Source organism: Camelus bactrianus, chromosome 6 (assembly GCF_048773025.1).
Source record: "Camelus bactrianus isolate YW-2024 breed Bactrian camel chromosome 6, ASM4877302v1, whole genome shotgun sequence".
Classification (NCBI taxonomy): Eukaryota; Metazoa; Chordata; class Mammalia; order Artiodactyla; family Camelidae; genus Camelus; species Camelus bactrianus.
The window spans coordinates 85,186,788-85,207,936 of NC_133544.1; the positions used below are offsets into that span (position 1 = coordinate 85,186,788).

The 21,149-nt window shown below is 45.7% G+C and overlaps 1 protein-coding gene across 6 annotated transcripts in view; it reads left to right on the forward strand.

Moving 5' to 3' along the window:
- The window catches only part of MYZAP (myocardial zonula adherens protein), an 83,827-nt gene that overhangs the window by 21,856 nt on the left and 40,822 nt on the right, over positions 1 to 21,149 (forward strand). For all 6 annotated transcript variants that reach the window (XM_074366191.1, XM_074366192.1, XM_074366194.1 and 3 more), the window contains 8 exons: positions 505 to 660; positions 2,920 to 3,012; positions 6,521 to 6,634; positions 10,213 to 10,365; positions 13,813 to 13,938; positions 14,893 to 15,021; positions 19,240 to 19,319; positions 20,787 to 20,892. In XM_074366191.1, the coding sequence (XP_074222292.1) occupies positions 505 to 660; positions 2,920 to 3,012; positions 6,521 to 6,634; positions 10,213 to 10,365; positions 13,813 to 13,938; positions 14,893 to 15,021; positions 19,240 to 19,319; positions 20,787 to 20,892 (957 nt within the window). The remainder of the gene's footprint in view (positions 1 to 504; positions 661 to 2,919; positions 3,013 to 6,520; positions 6,635 to 10,212; positions 10,366 to 13,812; positions 13,939 to 14,892; positions 15,022 to 19,239; positions 19,320 to 20,786; positions 20,893 to 21,149) is intronic.

The following is a 21,149-nucleotide window of genomic DNA, read 5'->3' on the forward strand; positions in this document are numbered from 1 at the left end:
CTTGGAGGACAATTTGGCTGCCAGAATTCTTCCATTGTATGTATCAGACTCATGCATTTCAGGCCACATAGTTAGTGATAAGGATGAAGTCATTTCAGAGGAGCCGGTATAAAGAGAAAAACAGCATTACCAAGAATGTGAGAGTTCAGACACTCACTTTTGTTATCAGGGATGGTGCACGTCCAACTGGCACCTCTGTGAGAAGGCGCCTTCTCTGGAAAGACGGGGCCCTGCAGCTGCACCACTAGGTAAGGGGACAGGGCTTTGGTAGAAATTAGGGAAAGGTGCTGTTCCTCCAGGGTAAAGGCAGGCTGAGCCCGTGACAGATGTGACTTGGTGAGCGAGACCAGGCTGGATTTCTGCTGGCTGCTCTCCCCGTTGCCAGGCACCCCAGTGCTGGGGACCACCTGCATAACCACATTCGGTGGCCCCGATACGACAGCTGTCTCCACGTGGCCGAAGACGTCAGTCGTTATCCCTGTCTCTCTTCCTACTCTCTTTTAGCATCATGACCCGCGCAGTGGAGAACCCACCAGGAAACTCCCTCAGGGTGTTGTCTATGGTGTGGTGCGAAGATCAGATCAGAATCAGCAGAAGGAGATGGTGGTGTATGGGTGGACCACCAATCAGCTGAAAGAAGAGATGAACTACATCAAAGACGTGAGTTAAGGATTTTTTTTCTGGTTTATATAATCTTTTCATAGCACATTAGAGGGTGGAGTTGGAAGCATTGATACGGATGTGACAAGGCTTTTTGAAACAATTCCTAGTGGTGTCGTTTTGGATGGAAATGTTCCTACAGATCTTCATGGTGATGTTGAAAGCACAGATGGAATTCTGCAGGGAGGCTTAGCGTGAGCTTCCAGATGCGATTAAGTAAGGATGCACTGGAGGCCAAACGGCTTCTTTCGTCCATGCGTGATAAGAGGCTCCTAAGTGGTTTTGCTTATAACATTGGACTCTCCTAATGTACAAATTTGGACAACTGTATGGATAGATCATGGGGGCTGGGAAAGGACCCCTGCAGTCCAAACTTCTAGCTCCATGTGCCCTATTTAATTTGGTGGGTTTGCAGATAAAGCACAAAGACATGTTGTCAGCTTTTGTTTGAGTTATCGAAAAGAACATCTCTTAATCAAATACCAAGAATAATAAATGCTTTGGGCACCTTCTTTAATGTATCTCAAAAGATTTGGATACTTGTGTAATTCTAAGGAATAAAAAATAATCTTGTTTTGATTTCCAAAGATAATAAATGCTTAACAGAGAAAATGAAGAAAAGCCAGAGAAGCTACACTCATACACAGACATGCAGAACATGTATGACAATTACTAACTTAAGATCCCCAGACGTCCAACCCCCAGAGATCATTTTGAACCATTCAGAGAACTCCATTCCTAATTTTCCTGTAGAGGAGCAGCTTACATCTTCCTAGTCTCCTGTATTTTTCTCATGGAAATGCTTAGACCTCCCTCAGTGATGTGCTCCAGATAACATGGCGCAACTTCAGAGGTAGACCTTCTAAGCAGAGGGAGAGTTGCAGATTGCCCAAGACAAGATTGCAGGCCCAGGCCATCAGGTGCCCAGGTCACAGGGCTGTTTCTGACCTGAATTGCCAACCTCCAGCGTGATCTGCAACTTAAATTAATTTCCAGGTCCCACCTTCTAGAGCTGGCTTCAGATCCACCCTGGCTACTCACTCCTGACTGTGTTAATGGGTTTGTTTGCCCTCCCTTGAGAGTGGGTGACTCTGGCTTAGCTGGCTTCCTGCAGTTTTTGCCAATGAGAGTGACATGCAACTCCACCCACTCTCCGCCGGTGAGCAGCCCGAGAGCCAGTCAGGGCCGTGGACGAAAGCCATCCTGCCTGCCCAGAGTGAAAGGTTGTGCTTTTGGCCTCATTTCCCTGAAATGTTTGTAGTTAATAGCAAGAAAGTAGACCCTATCATTAGAATTCATCTGGGGAAAGCTTGGTGTCTTGACTTGCCCTCTCTCTCCTGCCCCAAAATCTCCACCAATATTCAGTCACCCCATAAACATGCAGTCTAGTTTAAAACACAGCTTCAAAACTAAGTCCCCATGTGCTGTCCCTGGCATACCCGTCACTCTAACCAAGTCTGCCTTTGAGCTTCTCCAGTGATAGACGTTCCAGAGGCTCCCTTGAGACTCCCCGTTCTGTTTAGGATCCCTGATTTCTTTGTCCATCCTAGGGGGCACCAGAAGAAGGGAGGAGACAGAGACTACACGTTAGGGTTTTTGTCTTTAAAAAAAAATGTACAAGGCCCCATTACTCCTCTGGAAGTGGGACTATAGAGAAACTTAAGTGTTTAGGGGGTCACCTCGACTTTTCTTATACTGAGTGCCTTGTGTATTGGTGATTATTGGGGAACTGACTCTCACATGTATGGGCTCATACTTTCCTGTCTCACATCCCAGACATTTAATTACTCTCTGGCAGTCAGAACCAAGATAGGGGAAACTAGAGTTGGCTTTTGGTTTTCCGGTTCTCCTAGCCATATTTTTACAAGGTCAACTTGTTAAAAATTTTCTACCTATAAAACTGTATGGTAGGGAAACGGGAAAATCTAGCCTGAATATGGTTTTGAGGGTGGCAGGTAAATGTCAACAAACCGGTTTTTCTTTAGAGCTTCTTATTTGTATAATCAATATTTATTAATAATTATAATTTTATGTAATCATAATATATGTGTATGTATTATTATCCTTGTTATTTGGATAATTCCCTTGGCTTCCAACTGGCTATCAGGAGTGATGTTCTCCTTAACTGTCCCAGATTGTCTTCTTCTGAGACTGTTTTTGTGTGAGGTCCTTCTCTCATGAGGGTTTCTTAAACGTTTTGGAAATCTCACATGAAAATGTTGTAGCTGGCTGTCTAACTAGCATCTTTGTGGGCTGCAGGTGAGAGCCACTTTGGAAAAAGTGAGGAAGAGAATGTATGGGGACTATGATGAAATGAGACAGAAGATTCGACAGCTCACCCAGGAACTGTCAGTAAGTCAACATCTCAGTGACTTGGAAATTCAGCAGGATGCTAGAGCAGAACGCCCCCTCAGGTGCTAGTCCCTGAAGGTATTTGAGTGTACATTGGTTTTTTATGGATCGACTCATATTTTAAAAGAACTGAGGGAATTTTGTCACAGAATGGAGTTTAGTATCTGGAGGAAAACTCTGGGGTCAAGAACAGCCTTTACATTGGAAGCATTCCCTCCAAAGGCGGGAACAAGACAAGGAAGCCAGCTGTCATGTTATTCCTTAGCACTGTCCTGGAGAGACTAGCTGATGGAGTTAAACAGGAGAAGGAAATCCAGACGTTTATAAACTGGACAGGCAGACGCAAAGCTATCACTGCTTATAAACTGTATGATTATATACCCAGAAGGCTCGAGTGAACCAATGAAAAAACTACTATAAATCCAAAAGAATTGTGTAAGGTAGCAAGATAAATGATTAACAGACACAAACAAATAGGTTTCAGTATACCAAAAAAACCCAACAACAACAACAACAAAAAAAACCCCCAAAAAACCCAGAGGAAATAACAGCTACATAAAAAATACCAAATACCTAGACGTAAACTTTAACAAGTAGAAAGACACACCATGTACCTAGAAAGGAAGATTCAGCATTATAATATGTTAGTATCATTCAAGTTAATACACAAATTTAATAAAATTCAATAAAAATACCAACATATTTTTATTTTATTTTATTTTATTTTATTTTATTTTATTTTATTTTATTTTATTTTATTTTATTTTATTTTATTTTATTTTATTTTATTTTATTTTATTTTATTTTATTTTATTTTATTTACAGCTAGATTAGGTGATTCCTTGGTATATAGAAAACAAACATGAAGAGTTGAGGAAATTCTGGGGAAAAAAGGGCAGTGAAAGAGAATAGCCCTATTAATGTTATGAGAAATTGAGAAAGCCTCAGAGAATAAGATAGCATAGTGTCAGCACATAAACAGACATCATTGAATAAAAGCTCAGAAATACACCCCAACAGATGATAAATGTGGCATCTGAAATAAAGGGAGGCAAAGGGACCAGTCACTGTGTTCTCTTGGGACAGACTTATATCCGGATAAATTCTAAATAGATCAAAGACTCTAGATGCTAAAATGGAACTTAAAAGTGTCAGAAGAAAATACATGTGAATCCTTTAATACTCTTCAAGAGGGGAAGGTGTTTTCTGACTATGACATGCAATCCCAAAACCACGAAAGGAAAGGCTGATACAACTTTGGCTACATTGAAATGAAAACCAGTGCTGGCAGAGACACTGAAGTCAAAGGCAAGGGGCAAACTGGGAAAAGTTATTTGCCTTCATATCATAGACACTCGGCTAATATCCTGAGTATTTAAAGAGCACCCATGAGTCAAGAAGAAAAAGGCCACAGCTCATACAAACAGGCATGGTATCTGTTACAGATAACTTACAGTGAAGGAGCGATAACAACCCTTAAATGTATGACAGGATGCTCTGCCTCATTCTCAGAGTAATAGAAACTCAAACAGTCCTGCTTTGTCCTTTTTACCTAGAGGACTAGCAGAACTGCAGGAGTGGGACCGGACGCTGCAGGAGCGGTGCTAGGGGGGAGCAGGCAGGCTGCTCGTTGGAATGTAATTTGCAGTATCTACCCAAATTGCAAATGCCTACCTCCTTGGACTCAGCAATTTTATTCCTAAAAATTTATTCCATAGATAAATCCTCACATATGTGAAATGACATATGTATGAATTTAGTTGTTAAGCTCTGTTTGTAATAGTAAGATTGGAAACCTGCATGTCTATTAAGAAGTGGAAAGTAAAATAAATTGTATCTCTACAGTACAATACACAGAGTTCTAAAACCAAAAAAAAAAAAAAAAGTGAGTAAGCTCTTCAGAAAGAGAGATTAAAAAATTTCAAAGATATATAGAGTAGATGGTGAAAAAAGCAAGATACAGGGAAATAATCATGTATAGTGTTCTAACATTTACGTAATCCAAGAGGGGGAAATAAATACGTCCAGATTGTTTCACATGTGCACAAAAAGTTACTCGAAGGATGTCACAAAAGTAATTAACAGTGGTTCCTGCTTGAGTGGAGCCAAGTGCAGAGTGGGTGAGGTGGTAACAGAGCAATGGGACAGGGGTGAAAGGGAGATTTATTTTAGCATGTACCTGTTCTACTTTTAAAATGATGAACTCTGTGAATGTATCACCTACTCAAAAATTTAAGAAAAAATAACTTTCCTTTAGTTTAATCAAGCAAATGCTTATGGGAGAAAAAAATTTTTTTTAATATTTTTGATTAATAATCTTGAAGGAAAAAAAAAGTCCATTATGTATGACATGCTTTCCATGACCCTTAACGTCTGCAAGGAAGAAGCACGGTCACAGCAGTCATGTGTTAGAGTCTAGTTCATGGCCGGGTTGTGAAATTGTCTGCTTAAGTAAGTCTTACTGCCTTGATTATAGGGGTGAGGTTATGTAAACATACCCACCTAACCCATTCTCACTGACAAAGAGGAGGAGGTTTGTGAAATTTTCACCACCCTTGGAAATTCACCCTGCCGTCCACTGACACTAATGACTGTAATTAAAGCCAGAGGATTGGATTTGCAGTAGATGCCTAAACAGGTCTCTGCCCCTTGCTCTCCACTGCCGTCTCCTGCACACCCTCATTCTCATGCTAGGACTGTCACAGGAGCGCCGGCTCTCTGCCCACAGTCTCTCCTCCTCCAGGCCGCACCATGGACTGCAGGCGGGTTAAGGTGCTAACGTACTGCCACGTGAACACGCTGAGCAAGAGCACGCCTCCTGCTCTGGGTCCTGGCCTGCCGTTTCCCTTCTGCCTCCCTCTCCCAGTTGTGCACCTCCTGCTCTCTCGTGCCTGGCTGCTCCCCGTGGTGCCCGCAGTCCGCCCAGGTCTCCCCTGAGCATTCCCAGAACCTTACCCCGGTTCTGCCGCCTCCTGGCCTTTCTGTATCCAGCCCTTCTTTAAGGTTGACCTTAAGACTGGTCTCTGATGAAACACTCACAAACATGTTAAACACACATCCAACAAAGACAGCATAACACAGCTCTTGAGAACTGGGTGAGCCCAAAGGACGTTCCTTCCTGGGTGAGGAGGAAGAGCGGGATGGCTCAGGAAGGTATTCCAGCTGGGTTCTGGTTCTGGAGGTAGCTGTGCCACTTAGCTATTTGTGTGCAAACCCCTTAACTCTGATTCTGCTTCCTCCCTTTAAAAGGGAACGTTGTGGCTGCCACGTAGTGTTGTGAGGACTGAGTGAGGCCCTGTGGGGGCACGTGTGAATATTATCCAGAGGAAGAGCAGCCTTGTCTTTCTACTCTCGGGTCATGCCGAAGTTGACTTGTTAATTTAAAGCTGTACTTGAAGTACCGTTGACGTGGATGTGGCTGCTGTCAGGAGCAAGTCCCCGCCGGATGGGAGGTGGTTGTGAGTGTGTGTGGACTGGCTGTGTGTAACCGTCTCCTCCATCTGTCCAGGTCTCCCAGGCTCAGCAGGGCTACCTGGAGAGTCACATCCAAACACAGTCGTCAGCCCTGGACAGTTTCAATGCCATGAACTCGGCTTTGGCGTCGGACTCCATCAGCCTGCAGGTATTCATGTGCCCCTTGGTGGCCTGGGTGTCCCCCGTGACAGTGCAGGCGTGCTTAGCCACAAGTGGGCCCCTAGTCTTTGTAGAAAAGTAAGGCATTATTGAGAATCCTTTACACATGGCCGCAGTCAAGGCTGAGCCAGGAAGACAGTGAAGGAAGGAGGTTGAAGGAAGGGCTTCCAAGCTGAGACTCTTCACCTTGGAGCTGGAGTTGTTTCTGCTCTTATTAAAATGGGGGTTTAGATCCTGAGTTCAGAGATCAAGATGTCACGTAATCCACTAGATCCCCAAGTGGTCTTAGGTGTCAGTGCCTGAAACAGCACATCAGCTGGCTCCCCGAAGCCCAGTGTTTCGAGAAGCTCCAGCAATCACAGAGAAGACAGACGTAACCAAAGGCAGTGTGTCTTCATTCATGACAACTCCTAAAGGCTATTAGCACTTTTTCCCAATTTAGAAATTATTTTGCATTAAAAGAGATCATATGCATTCCAAAAAACATCTTATAGTACCTGGCAGAGAAATAAAAAGAGCCAGAACCCTACATTTGTGCAAATGAAATGTGTGTGTCAGCCCACTTTAAGGTGATTGCTGTCTTGATCAGTTTGATTTGCTAGGAGTTAACCCCTTGGATGTTGCCCATTGCTCTTCCAATGGAGCCCCCCATCCAACATGCAAATTAACTTGAAAATGTTCAGAGAAGAACATTATATTCCCCGGAAGCAGCTTCCCTTGGCTTTAATTTCCAAACATGTAAACAATAGTTTCTGCCCGCTTCCACCTTTCTTTGGCTATTAGCTTTCTACCCTCCTCTTGAAGTTTCCACAAGCGATTTCACATCCTTTCTGGTTCTCTATAAATAATCTGCTAGATAAGCAAACAGAGTTTCATGCTGAGATTATCCACTTCCGCTAGGATCTGGTATTCTCTACTAACAGCTGTTTGGGCAGTGGTGCCAAGAGCAAAACTGGGCCACGGTCCCACCACGCTTCTGGGTGGGCCTTGTGTTTGGATTTGTCTGGGAGGCCCATTTCTGGTGGGGCCTCCGTGTCCCACCCTTTTCCTGGCTCTCCATAGTTCATGCCAGCTTTCCCCTGGCCTCAGGCCAAGCCCTACTTTGGATCTGGCTCATTCAGTAGCCTTTGTTTTCCCTTCCTTCTGCCATCCAGGGGGCTCACCCAGGCTCCCCTTCCTCCCCTCATGGACATCTCCTCACTCAGGGCCAACCAGGAAATGCTGTCCCTCACCTGCATACAGATCTGGTTGGTATCGAGGTTTTCTTCCCCATCATACTTTTCATTTGCCATCCCACTGTTGACTGAGAAAAATGTAGTTAAAAGTTGTAAGTTAAGTTTTATTCAGGGACTTCGCAAAGGACTGCTAAGCCCTCGAGTCAGTCCTGAGGTAGCTCTGAGGGACTGTTCTGAAGAGGTAAGGGAGGAGCCAGGACATACAGGATTCTTTTTGATGGAAAAAAAAAAACAAACCAAAAACCCAAAACCATGTAGTCAAACATGTAAAGATTATAGTTAATCATAAAAATCAGACATCTTAAGTTAATGATTTTTAGTGCTTTCCTATGTATGGAAAAAATACAAGTCTGGGCTCATTGAAGTGACTTCTTTGATGTGCAATTTAACTGTCCAGGGCCAGTATCCTGTTTTTTCCACCCTGAATTCCCCTCAGGTGCATCTTTGGAGGGGTGAGGGGTGTGACAGCACTGGCTGATGGTTTGATGGTGGGGAAAATTCGTTTACCCGAATGGCAGGCAACATTCTTTGTTTACTGGAATAGAAGGCAACATTTTTTGTCCACACCGCTGACAGTCCAGGCATTTACTTCAGGTCAACTGTTAGAACAGGGTCAACCCTAACCCAGGGCCCCCTGACCGATTCCTAGTTATGGGCTAGTCTCATTCCAGGGCAGACAGAGGAGCCTTATAATGAAAAGATTAAAAACCATTGTCTTAAAAAAAAAAAAAAAAGGCAAGGGGAGGAGGAAGAGGAGGAAGGAAAGGTGCCATCCCATGGCCAGGAAACCCAACTGGGCTGAAGTAGTTGGCTTCTTCTGCAAGGCTCTGACCCCTTCTGTTGTCCAGTCTACCCCATTTTCATTGTTACTGACAATAAGACCAGATCCTTGGTTGGTTTGGTTTTCTAGATTGTCAGAGCTGGAAAGAACTGTTGAGATGATCCCCAGTCCCCTTGTTTTGTGTAAGCAAACTGAGGCCAACAGAGAGAAATGACTTGAACAAGGTGTCTAGCTAGTGGCAGAGCCAGGGCTGCAGCCCTGCTCTCTTGGTCCGGATACAGGTTCATGAGCACGATACTGGGCTCTGAAAAGCCAGGGGCGGTTGGAGCGGGGTGGTTGGGCCAGGTGGCTTCTAAAGCTCCTTGCAGCTTCAGTGTTCTGGGATTCTGGTTTCCAAGTGGCTTCTGTACTTTCTTTCATGTCTATTTACCACCATTGAAAATCCTTTCTCCTGACTCAGGTAGGTTTAGGATTGAGTCTAATTATCCAAAGTGGAGGCTGCAGAGTTGGGGGAGCTTTAGAGACGCGTCATTTACAAAGAGGACTCAGATGTTAGAAAGTGTGTCTGATACCAGAGTTTCCAGATCTTCTAATATAAAGCTGTCAGTGACTCGGGGAGGTGGTAGGAGGGGCCCATAAGTCTGTGTCCAGTGACAGGAATTCTGGAGATGTAGACGCCATTTCTGTGGAAGGAGAGTTCAGCAGGTGATCTGAAGCATGGAATAGCAGCAGTATTAAACATTCCTGTCCCAGCGGGCGGCCTAGAGCAATAATCAACAGGCTTTTGACATCTGTCATGCACTTTTCTGAGTCACACACTCTGTTCCCTGGTTCTCCCTTCATCACTGCCCTTCTCTGCCTGAGGGAGGAAGGTGGAGCCTCTGCAGATGTTATGGTAACCTCAAGCACGTTGTCATGGCAGGTCGTCTCGATAAGTACATATGGGAACAGCCCGTTTGAGGAAAAAGGGGAGGGTCTCCATTCTATACAACACCGATTTTGTCTTCCGATTTCAATTTGGGAATTTGGAAAATATAGAAAATACAAAGAAGAAAAGAAACACCATCCATAATCCTATCCCATCGTGAAAACTTCTTATTGGGGTTTCAGTGATTCTCCTCCTAGTCTTTTTTTCCCTCCTGTGCATGAACACATTTGAACATGCTTATGCATTTTTTTTCCAAATGGGATTCTTCTCTACTTACTATTTTCAAACTCATTTTTTTTCCTATGTGAAATGATGTATTATGAACACTTTTCCTTGGAAAAGGTTTTTAACCATTCCCATCCATCCTGGGCAGCAGCAGGTGGTACTGGCAGCAGCTATGGGGTGCCATGGAGGGGGCTGGCTGGCCCACCCAGCCACGGAGGGCAGGCCTGCTGACCGCTATGGGGCCGCAGTCGTTCAGACATCGGGGTCCCGGCCTTGCAGCTCCTGCGGGCTGATGTCCAGCTCAGCAGCTGATGACAAAGGGACATCCCGGGGCGTGACTCTGGCCATGTGTTCTCGCACCACTGGATCTGGTTTTGTTTTTATTTTCATCCCAACAGAAAACCCTTGTGGATGTTACTTTGGAAAATAGCAACATTAAGGATCAAATCCGAAGTCTGCAGCAGACATATGAAGCCTCCGTGGAGAAGCTGCGGGAAAAGCAGAGGCAGTTAGAGGTAGCGCAGGTTGAAAACCAGCTGCTGAAAATGAAGGTAAAGTCCAGGAGCGCAGAGTTCCTGCTCACCTTTCTCTCCTCTCTTCCCCCATCAGCTCTCCCATTTTCTTGTCTCTACTGTCTTCTTTGTTGCATTTCCCACCCTTTTGTGGCCAACCCCACAGGGCTTGACTTGAAGGCCCTGAACGGGTTTCTGTGTTCACAGCTGCCAGCCCAGATTGGGGGTGCCCATGTATACCCCACCGTGGCGCACTCCTGCCTTGGCCCCAGTGGCCTTAGGGGCTGCCGAGACAGTCATCCGGGCACTGCTCTTCTGTACCAAGAAGGCACCTGGGATGCCTACCAGTCTGGGACCTCAGAAGCTTCACTGTTTAGATTTTCTCTGAGGTTCTGAGGCCTTTCTGTCTGATTTGACAGCAAAGAGCTGAGGGGCAGCCAGGAAGAAAACGGGTGGGTAACCAAGGACCTGGGCAGTGTCCCTCCTGCCCACCAGGCTGTGCTTGGTCCTCCGCTCGGCTTCTAAGGCCCCGGAGGTTGTTGGTGCTCCTCCCAAATTTGAAGCAGGGGTCGATTTCCTCCCCAGTGCAGGAGCAGTCCCACGAGTGGCTCACGGAAGCCACTCACGTGATTTCCTGAGTGAATCTGTTCTCATCTAAGTCTCTGGTTTTCAGACTGTGGTTTGCATGGTCTTAGGCTGTGCTAGAGAAGATGCCTGATGTGTGGTGTCTCCACGTAGTTTATTGCTCAAACCAGAGTACGTGCGGGAGTGAAAGGAGGTGCTGAGCATTCAGTTAGGGGAACACAGTGGTCCCCTCTCTAAGGGCTGCCCAGGGAGGGCTGGAAGGCGAGCATGGGCTGCATGGTCTCTCATTGCGGCCCGCGGCTGTGCGGTCACCATCCACTTGGGCAGACACGGCCACCAGGGGAGGGGAGGGGCCAGAGTCCCCTTCGCTTTCTCTTCGAACAGGGCTGGACTTCCACTTACTCTTGCATGTATTATATTTCTGGGTGAGAGTTACTTTGAAAAAAAAGGGGGGGGTTGTGGCTGAGAAAGTCTGAAATGTCTGTTTCAAGTCCTATCCTCAGTGTAGGAGCTTTACCAAGCAATTCATTCCACTGTCTGCTCTGTGCACCTGTGCTGTGCTCTCCTGTCTGTTCCAGGGGTGCTGTGGTGTTGGGGAGACCAGGTCTCTAAATCTGGCCTACATGTGCCTGTTTTAGAGATTAATACTTTCCTTTATCCCCAACATAATCATTTTAAAAAGTTACAGGACTGAGAGTATTTCATACGACCTGGATGCTGAGTAAACAGGACGTGAGGGACAGAACCTGTTCTAAAGTGGCGATGGGGTGCAGGACACACTGGGTCTCTCTCAGCTCACGATAATCTCTGTTCAGGAGTTCCCGTTTTGTGGCTTCTTCAAAGTGCCTAGTGATGAGAAGGGAGAATCAGAGGGCATCAAGAGCGACTTCGGGCCAGTCTTTGAAGTGAACACCCTGCAGCCTATGGAGGTTGCAGTACACCTTCCTTATCCAGAGGTTGGGTACCCAGCCAGCTCAGCAGTCTTGACCAAGCAATAAGCTGGAAGGGAGAGACACGAGGAAACCTTCGGAAGCGTAGTATCAGTGGCCTGAAGTTCACAGGCGAGGGCAGGGCCTGGGCAGAAAGGAAACATGAGCCACCTTCAACATAAGCCTGCTGTTTTTTCTCATCTCCTAAGCTGGGCCTGTGCAAGCCCCCCAGGAGCCCCCAGCTTAAGGTCCCCTGAGCCAGGCGGCAATGTTTCTAAAGGCAACATTTGGGGAAGTGCAAAGGTACGGAAAGCATTGAGTCCAGATTTCTTACACAAGCATAAGTCTTTCCTAGAGACTGATTGGCCAGTGCAACTAATGGGGTGCCCTCAACTCCACGTGGCAGCTTCTCTTCAAAGGCCTCCCTGCTTTCTAACTTAAAAAAAATTTTTAATTAATAAATGCACATGGGGGAAAAAGCCAAACAAACAATATGGAAGGTAACCTGTAGGTACACCTGCACCATTTTACACTCCCACCAGCCGCATAGGAGGATTCTGTTTTCTCCCCATCCCCGTCAACACGCATTACTCTCTGTCTTATTGGTTACAGCGTCCAAGTGGAGGGGAAGTGGTAGCTCACTGCAGTTTTGCGTTTCCCTGATAACTAGTGATGTTGAGCATTGTCTCTTGTGCTTATGGGCCATTTGTATGTCTTCTCTGGTGTCTGTCAAATCCTTTGCCCATTTTTAAATTGGGTTATGTATATTTTATTATTGAGTTGTAAGAGTCTTTATATATATTCCAGATACAAGTATTAGATATGTAATTTGCAAATACTGCCCCCCCACTCTCTGTGTTGTCTTTTCAGTTTATTGATAACATCCTTTGAAGCACAGGAGTTTTTAATATTGAATATTGGTAAAGTCTTATTTATCCATTTTTTGTCGCTTGTGCTTTTGATGTCATACCTAAGAAGCCATCACTTAATCAGAGGTCACGAAGGTTTACCTTATGTTTTTCTTCTAAGAGTTTTGTAGTTTTGGCTTTCATGTTTAAGCCTTTAATCCATTTTGAGTTAATTTTTGTATATGGTATATTAGGGATCCAGTGTCATTCTTTTTTTTTTTTTTTAGTGTCATTCTTTTGCATGTGACCAATCTGATTGTCCCCAGTGCCATTTGTTGAAAAGGCTATTCTTTTCCCAGTGAATGATCTTGGTAGATAATTGTTTGAAATTTGATTTTTATAACAGATAAATTATTTACTTGGTTTGAAACTCAAGTCTACAAAACAAAATATATTCAGAATTAGAGCATCTATATCTGTAATATCTTTTTTCTCGTAATCCCTCCTTCCTCCTATAGGAAACTTAAAAAATTTCTTTAAATTTATATTATAAGGTATAAATTGTTAATTTTATAGTTTATCCTACTCTGACCCAATTCTGATAACCTAGTGATCTTATTTTCAGCCCTACAACAGAACATTCAAGAATTAAAACAGCATATCTTTCTGATGCTAATTAGAGTGTGGATATATTAACCAGAGAAAAAGGTTTGTTCAAACTGATAATAAAAGCAAAAGAACATTAGACAGGAAGAGTCACTGAAGAAAGGGGTTAATAAGACAGTGGAGCTTGGACACATTTTGGAGAGCATTCAGTTTAAAAATGATTAAATCTGGGGGGAGTGTTGATACTCAGGTATGTGTCTGCCTTTGGAAAATTTACTCACGTGGAGCACTTTTTCCTGATGTTATCAAATAAATGAGTGTAAGGTGCTGCTGTTTATTTTCTGTGCACCCGATCACCCCTTTGCCTTCTTCCTGCCGTCCCGTTCCCCGTTAGTTCCTGCTGCCTGTCTCCTGCAGAACCCTGGCTCCTCTGTGAGTCCACGCCTGAGACAGAGCGAAAGGGACGGATTCCCCTGGAACCCGCCAGAGCCGCAGCTCTGACGTGAGTCTCGTTGCAGGTGGAATGCTCCCAGGAGGCCAACGCCGAGGTGATGAGAGAGATGACCAGGAAGCTGTACAGCCAATACGAGGACAAGCTCCGCGAAGAGCAGCAGCGGCACAGTGCGGAGAAGGAGGCGCTCCTGGTGGGTATGCGCTCGCCGCCGATGGAGTCACGACAGTCTGGGCTTCATTATTGTCGGTGAGCTGTAACTGGGAGGGTTCTGCTCCCAGGTGAGTTAGTGGACTCCAACAGAGGAGACGGGTTGAGGAATTTATTATTTACCCATTCGCTCCCCTCCCCTCCCTCTACTCACCCGCCTCCCTGCCCGGAGTGGTCCCCAGTCTCTGTCTCTCCTCGCACCCCTTTCTCTAGCTAGTCTGACCATTTCCAGCATCCAGGCAGGTCCTGGGCTTCCCTGCAGTGGTGCCCTTCCTCCTTCCCCATCCTCGATCCTACCCAAGCTCCCCCAAAGCCTTAAAAACGCCACCCTCCCCACAAATGAGGTCTTCCCCGCTCACGCAGCTAGAAGTGTCCTTGGGGAGCCCGCTCTCCCTTTGCCGTGGGATCCTCTGGGCCCTGTTACTAGACCTGGGCCGCACGTCTCACGTCTTGGCTTCTCTAGAAGAACATAAATTCCTTGGAGACAAGGACTCCATTCTGCCTTATCTTGTGTCCTCCCAGGCTTAATCAGTGTGCTGACTGACGGACTGAGTTGGTGCTTTGCAGTACGGGGGAAAGATCTGGGCATTCTGCATTCAATTCCAGATCCAGCCCTAATTCCCTTTATGTTGGCAGATACGGTGACACTCTGAGCACCTAGTCAGGGGATAAGTAATATTTGCAGGCTCTTTTTAGACATCAAGACTCAAGAGAAAATAGGAGAAAAAAAATAACTAAGCCCAGTAAAAAGCCATGTGATGCGTCTTTATTCACAGGTGAGAACCAGAACCACAGAATTTGAGTCTATGGTCTGTGGGGCACTTCTAGGCCCCCACGTCATACTTTTAAGGAATCACAATGATTTAGCAAGGCCTGAGCTGTTCGGAGCCTGATTGGTAGGGACTGCATGGCTGAGGAGAGTGCATTTCTTTTGCAGGAAGAAACCAATAGCTTTCTGAAAGCCATTGATGAAGCCAATAAAAAGATGCAAGCGGCAGAGATCAGCCTAGAGGAGAAGGACCAGAGGATTGGGGAGCTGGACAGGTTGATTGAGCGGATGGAAAAGGTAACACACAGCTTCGGGCCCCTGTGGTCCCCTTGCCCGGCCTCCTCTGTGGTCCTGCAGTTCCCTGCAGGCCTGTCTGAAGGTATGAGAAGCCGTCACTACAGATCCTTCTCATCCGTGCAATCTGTGACTTAAAAAAGAAACAAAAAACAAAAACAAAACTGCAAAATAAAGTATACGGAAGTCCGGAAGTTCTAATTTCTCCCATGGTGATGATTTGGATGCTGCAAAAAATATTACCTGTAAGATTATTTATAAAAATTAATATTTTAGCAGGCCTGCTTGGCTGGGGCCCCAGGCATGAACTCAGTTTACTTGTTGAGCAGACAAGCCCTCTTTAGATGTTACATGGGACACCACGCCTTTTGTTCTGGGGCTTCGGTCTGAAGGGTTGGCTTTTCTCTGACACCACATGTCCGAGTGGGGGATGCCACATTTCTTTGTGGGTCTGTGGGTGGGGCTCGCAGGCTGATGGGTGCGGGTGGGGGAGGCCTGTGGAAGGCAGTTCAGCTGAGATGACGAGCCAGTCTGGAGAAGGGCAGGAGGGAGACCAGAAATTCGACAGGAAGTGGAGAAGAGGGAAGGCAGGGTGGGAAAGAGGAAAGAAAAAAGGAAGGGAAGGAAGGGACAGGGCGGGTGACCTGGAGCAGGTGACAGCTGACTCTGGGGGAGTGGAGGTAGTGGAGCACTGGAGCTGTGGCTGGTTTCTGGAAAGTGGCTCTCCAGCAGCATGAGTCTGTGGACCTGTTAGCATCTGGGAGCTCATGCTGGATGCTGGGACTCTCCAGGCTGATGACAGAGGGAGAGGAGTGACAGTGTGAGCAGGGTCAACATCTGGGCTGACCTGTGACATCTGCAGCAGAAGCTCCTCAACAGGCCCCCGACAAGTGAGGTGTAACCAGAGTGGGAAAGGCATCAAGTTCAGCGCTGGAGCGCTCTGGGGCTCGTCGGGGGCTCCTGCTGCAGGTCATATCTTTTTTGGGGAAAGACTTGACAAATAAAGCATCCATTACAATTTAACCTCTACTCTCTGGGAAAGCAGAATCCTATCTTGTATGGAAGGGAAGAGACATGGCGTGGTTAGGGCTCATGTCTTGGTTGGGGGTGGTAGCAGTGGCATTTGGGCAGCGAGGGCATCTTCTAGAACGTGGGTGAGCTTTCTCCCGCATCCCCACTCCTACACCAGCAGGAGTGCTCCCCGGGGAGACAGGCTGTCCTGCAGCAAACAGAAGCGGGGTGCACGGGCAGCAGGGGCAGGTGTGTGGGCGGTCACCCCACAGGGAGACTGTCCACAGAGTGGTTAGGAATATCGGTTTTAGAATTAGACAGACCTAGGGTTTGAGTCTTGCCTCTCTTTCTAGTTGTGGGCAGTTACTAGACTTTTCCAAATTTAGTTTCCCCTTCCATAAAAGGCTGATAATAGTAATTCCTATTCTTAGGCCTTTTCTGAGGAGTAAATGAGAAAAATCCATACCATGTGCCCAGCGCCACACCTGGCGTGTACACGGCAGGGGCTCAGAAGTGGGTGGCTCTGATCTTTGTGCTGTTACTCGCCCAGCTGTCTGCCTCCTGTTACCAGCTTTTTTTTTAGCTGGACTTGTTCTCTAGGTTAGTGTCTTTGTACCCTTGGGATTCTGAAAGTTTCCAGCTTTTCCCCACCAATGTCCACATGGAGCCCTTGTGAGGGGCATCTGGCTGGGAGGCCGGGGAAGTGGTAACGCCAGCCCCCCTGGCCACCATTTGTGTCACTAGAAACATTCCCAGGTCCTCTTGGCTTTTTCTTTAGTGATTGAAAATCTATTGTCCTTTCTCTAAATATTTCCCATTTAGACTATTGAAATGCTTGCTTTATTTAGCCAAGATTAGATATACCCATTTACTGTTTTTTTTCTTTCCTTCAGAGATAAATCTGAGAGAGCAGGCACCCTGCCAAATCTGTCACACACTATGTGAACAGCATGTCCACAGAGTTTGTATCCTGTTCTCACCTATCTGGGGGTTCTTCTCAAGGCAAACTGTGTGCTTTTGAATGGCTTCTTTGCTATATCCCTTGGTTTACTGTTTCTGAGCATTGCGTTCAAAACACCTTTTTCTCCTAATGAGTAAATTCTTTTAAGGCCCCTCTTGCAGAACAGATAATCTTCTACTCCTTGATCTCGGGGGTGGTTTCATCAGGTAATTAGGTAGATTCAAATGTAAGAAGTAATTGTGCAGCGTTTATTAAGATTTTATTGTACCTCATTTTAGGAAAAAAAATAGAATTTTAAAGTATGCTGTAAACTAGGCCGTGCCCTACTTTACAACAGCTTTTCGGGGAGCCTGAGGGGAGGCTCACTCGCTCAAGATTGATCACTGTTATTTCAGGGTTAACACCCAACTTCCAGCCCGTGACAGAACACGTTGGGGCAGGAATAATGTGCATTTGCTGTAGAGATTTAACAACAATAACAAAGCCCCACTGAAAAGTCGGTTTTCCTTCACTGTTCTAAACACATTGGTGGCACTGTGGTCTTCCTGCCAGGCTGGCCCGCTCCCCCATTTTGGTCTATCCCTTGGTCCACCACTGCTTACAGCTTCAGAAGTTGTGGGGGCTAACGCTTCAAAGATTTGCTTTTAATTTGGGTAGAAAAAAGGTTTGGAATCCATGTCCGGAGTCCCAGCTTGTTGGGGAGAATTTCTGAGGTTAAAGATGAGGCAGAGCTGTGCTTCGAGGAGGACCTAGAGTTAAACAGTCTCCCCCCTAGTCAGTGAGAAGGATTTGATAAAATCCATTTTAAGGAGATTTATTATACTAACATCTGTAACGTATTTCCAGTGCAGTTTTGGTGATGATGGACACTACACTTTAATTAATATTTTCCACTTTGTTTAAAGAAAGAATTGTCCAGATTCTTATACTACATTTCTTTTAGGGAAACTTTTGAATTTACATATAGACAGCAAAACATGCAGATCCTATGTGCACAGCTTGATACATGTGTTGGTTTCCTGTTGCTGTTGTAACAGTTCACCAGAGGGGCTTAAAACAACATGAATTTATCATCTTTGGTTCTGGAGGTCGGAAGTTGTAAAGTCAAGGTGTTGGCAGGGCTGGGTTCTTTTTGGAAGGTCTAGCAGAGAATCATTTCCTAGCCTTCTCTGCCTTCTAGAGGCTGCCTGTATTTGTTGGCTCGTGGCCCCATCCTCCAGCTTCAAAGACAGCATTGTAGCATCTCCCCATCTTTGTCTCGGACTCCAGCCCTACTTCTTCCTTCTTATAAGGGCCCAACTGGGTCATCTCCTGATTTCAAGATTATTAACTTAATCACATCTGCAAAGTTCCTTTTTCCATGTAAGGCAACCTAATCACTAATTTCAGAGATCAGGATGTGGACATCATTGGGGGACCGTTATTCTGATTTTCAAAGTACACTGTTACCAGTGAACATGCCTGCTTCAACACCACCCCAGTTAATTTATAGGATGTTACAGAATTCCAGACCCTCTTGATGGTTCAAAAAAATAATCAAGGAATTTGTAGTATGACAGGCCACTGATTTAGAGTATTATCACTATTTAGCACTACAGATTTTCATAAGACATCTGAGCCTGGGCTGATGGAATACTTTTTAAAAGATCTGCAGAAAGAGAAAGAAAAATACCGTATGATATCACTTATGTGTGGAATCTTAAATGAGACAGATGAGCTTATTTACAAAACAGCAACAGGCTCACAGACATAGAAAACAAACTTACGGTTCAAAGTGGGGAAAGGGGGTGGGGAGGGATAAATTGGGAGTTTGGGGTTTGCAGGTAATAACTGCTATGTATAAAATAAACAAACAAGGTCCTACTGTATAGCACAGAGAACTATATTCAATACTTACAATAGTCTACAATGAAAAGTGATATGAAAAGGTATATATATATACACACATATATATGTATATATATGTATAACTGAATAACTATGCTATACCTCAGAAACTAACACAACATTGTAAATCGACTATACTTCAGTTAAAAAAAACTTGAATGGCTTTATTCAGGATATTTGTCTTTAATTCATAAATATGTCTATAAATACACACTAGCAAATCTGACGTTTGTGAGCTTTGCTTGGACCTTGGTGAGTGGGTGTCACATAGACTTGAATTCACTTGTGCTGGAGTTGCTTGCTATACATTCTCTGGCAAACCTGGGATCCACTGATTAAATATCACTGTCTGTCTGTTTCAGGAACGCCATCAACTTCAACTCCAACTCCTGGAGCATGAAACAGAAATGTCAGCAGAAATAACTGATGCTGACAAGGAGAGGTAAGGTGTGATGCCCTTTGTCTTGTACTAGGTTCAGACGGTGGACATGCTGGGTCTATGTGGGCTCACTTAGCCCTTGCATTTTTATTCATTTGCTCGTCACTCATTGCAGACTTACCCACGCAAAACACTGACTGGACTGAGAGCTTCCGGACACATCTTACAGCCCATGGCTGGTTGTTAGTGCCGTGGAGCACACCAAAGACTGCCACAAGGGACAGAGTTCAGGCTGTAAATTTTCCCCATCACCTTGAACTCCACAGGATGCCCCTCGTTGAAGAGAAAAACTCACCAACAGTGATGAATACCATTGCCGTGGAAACTAATTTTAAAATGTCTTTGTTTCCAAACATCCCTCAGTGAAACCGTGCTTTGTCCTCTGGCTGTGAGTGGGCAAAGCCCTGCGTGGAAAATGCAGGGGCAGTAAGTGCACTGCCTCTTCTAGAAACCAAATGGCAGAGAGGCCACGCACGGCACGGCCCTCTAGTGAAGGAAGGCAAGGCTGGGATGCCTTGAGCATTGGAGCAAATTACTTCCTTAACCACCCTGAGACTCTTTGTTTTCTGTGAAGTGGGAATTCTTTTTTTTAAAGGGAGAAGGGGTTATGATGATCTAGCCGTGCCCATCGCATGGCTTATTATTGTGAGGGGACTGTTGAGTGTACTACCTGCCAGATAGTATGTACTGAAAAAACACCTGTTCTCCTTCCTCTTAGCAGTTTCAGAGTCTGTAGAGTTATCGGAATCCTCCCTAACCTTTAACATAGTGCGGACCTGGCAGAGATGGGGGGTGGTGAGCAGACCGCCAGACCCTCCGTCTGTGCTCCGGTCCAGTGGCCCCAAAGAACCAGAGAGTCCATCTGCTGGTTCCTTTGGTTTCTATGAACCAAGCAAAGTCAGAAGATAATTTATGCTGTTTTTTCCCCAAAAAGTATGAAATGCTTTATGAGGTGGTCTGCTCTGTTTTGACAGAGAGAAGTTCTTTCAACATGTTTCCCATTTTCTAAAAGTAAATGATGCACAGAACAGTGGTAGTGCCAGACTTCCCAGGACTCTGCCCCTGGATTTCAGATATTTTGTTGTGTTGCTGGACTCATCTCCTTCTCTGTTTTCCTAATCACGGTAATTCACTGGATTTCCAATGTTTTATTAAGGCCCAAGCAGAGAGCCTCTCATCTCTGTAAGTGGTGCAAGAAAATCCCCTTCCAGCCCCTGGAGAATATAGTGACTGTCCTTACACAGGGTAAAGCTTGTTTACAAGAGGGAGCCTGAGAAAGGGTCCTATGTTCCTTCTGCGTTAGGACGGTTGACTGGTAGCTCATCACCTAGGGTGCACACGAAGTGAGCAGAGCGCCTCGTGAGGCTCCCTGTCTTGATCTTGGCCGTGTTCCTTTCATGCGGGGACTTTCTGTGCTGCTGTCGCTGCTTTGGTTGAGGATTCACCTGCTCTTTCTTCTGTCTGTGTTAGGTATCAGCAGCTGGAGGCGGCTTCAGCCAGCCTCCGGGAACGGATCAGACACCTAGATGACATGGTGCATTGCCAGCAGAAGAAAGTCAAGCAGATGGTTGAGGAGGTAAGCCCTTGGGAAAGGCCACGGGCCTGGGATTGCCGCCTGTGTGGGGACGCTTCAGCCTGAGAGCCAGATCCGACTCTCAGCTCAGACTTCCGTGACTGAGTGAGCTAGCTCAGGCCACTGTCGCCTTGGCCCCAAGGAGAATTTCCGCATATGTCCCCCCGTGGATTGGTGATTATCCCTTTACAAGAGGGCCTTCCCTGGACCAAAGGGATACTGTTAAGAATGCTGTGAAGTGCAGTTCAGCCCCTGTACGG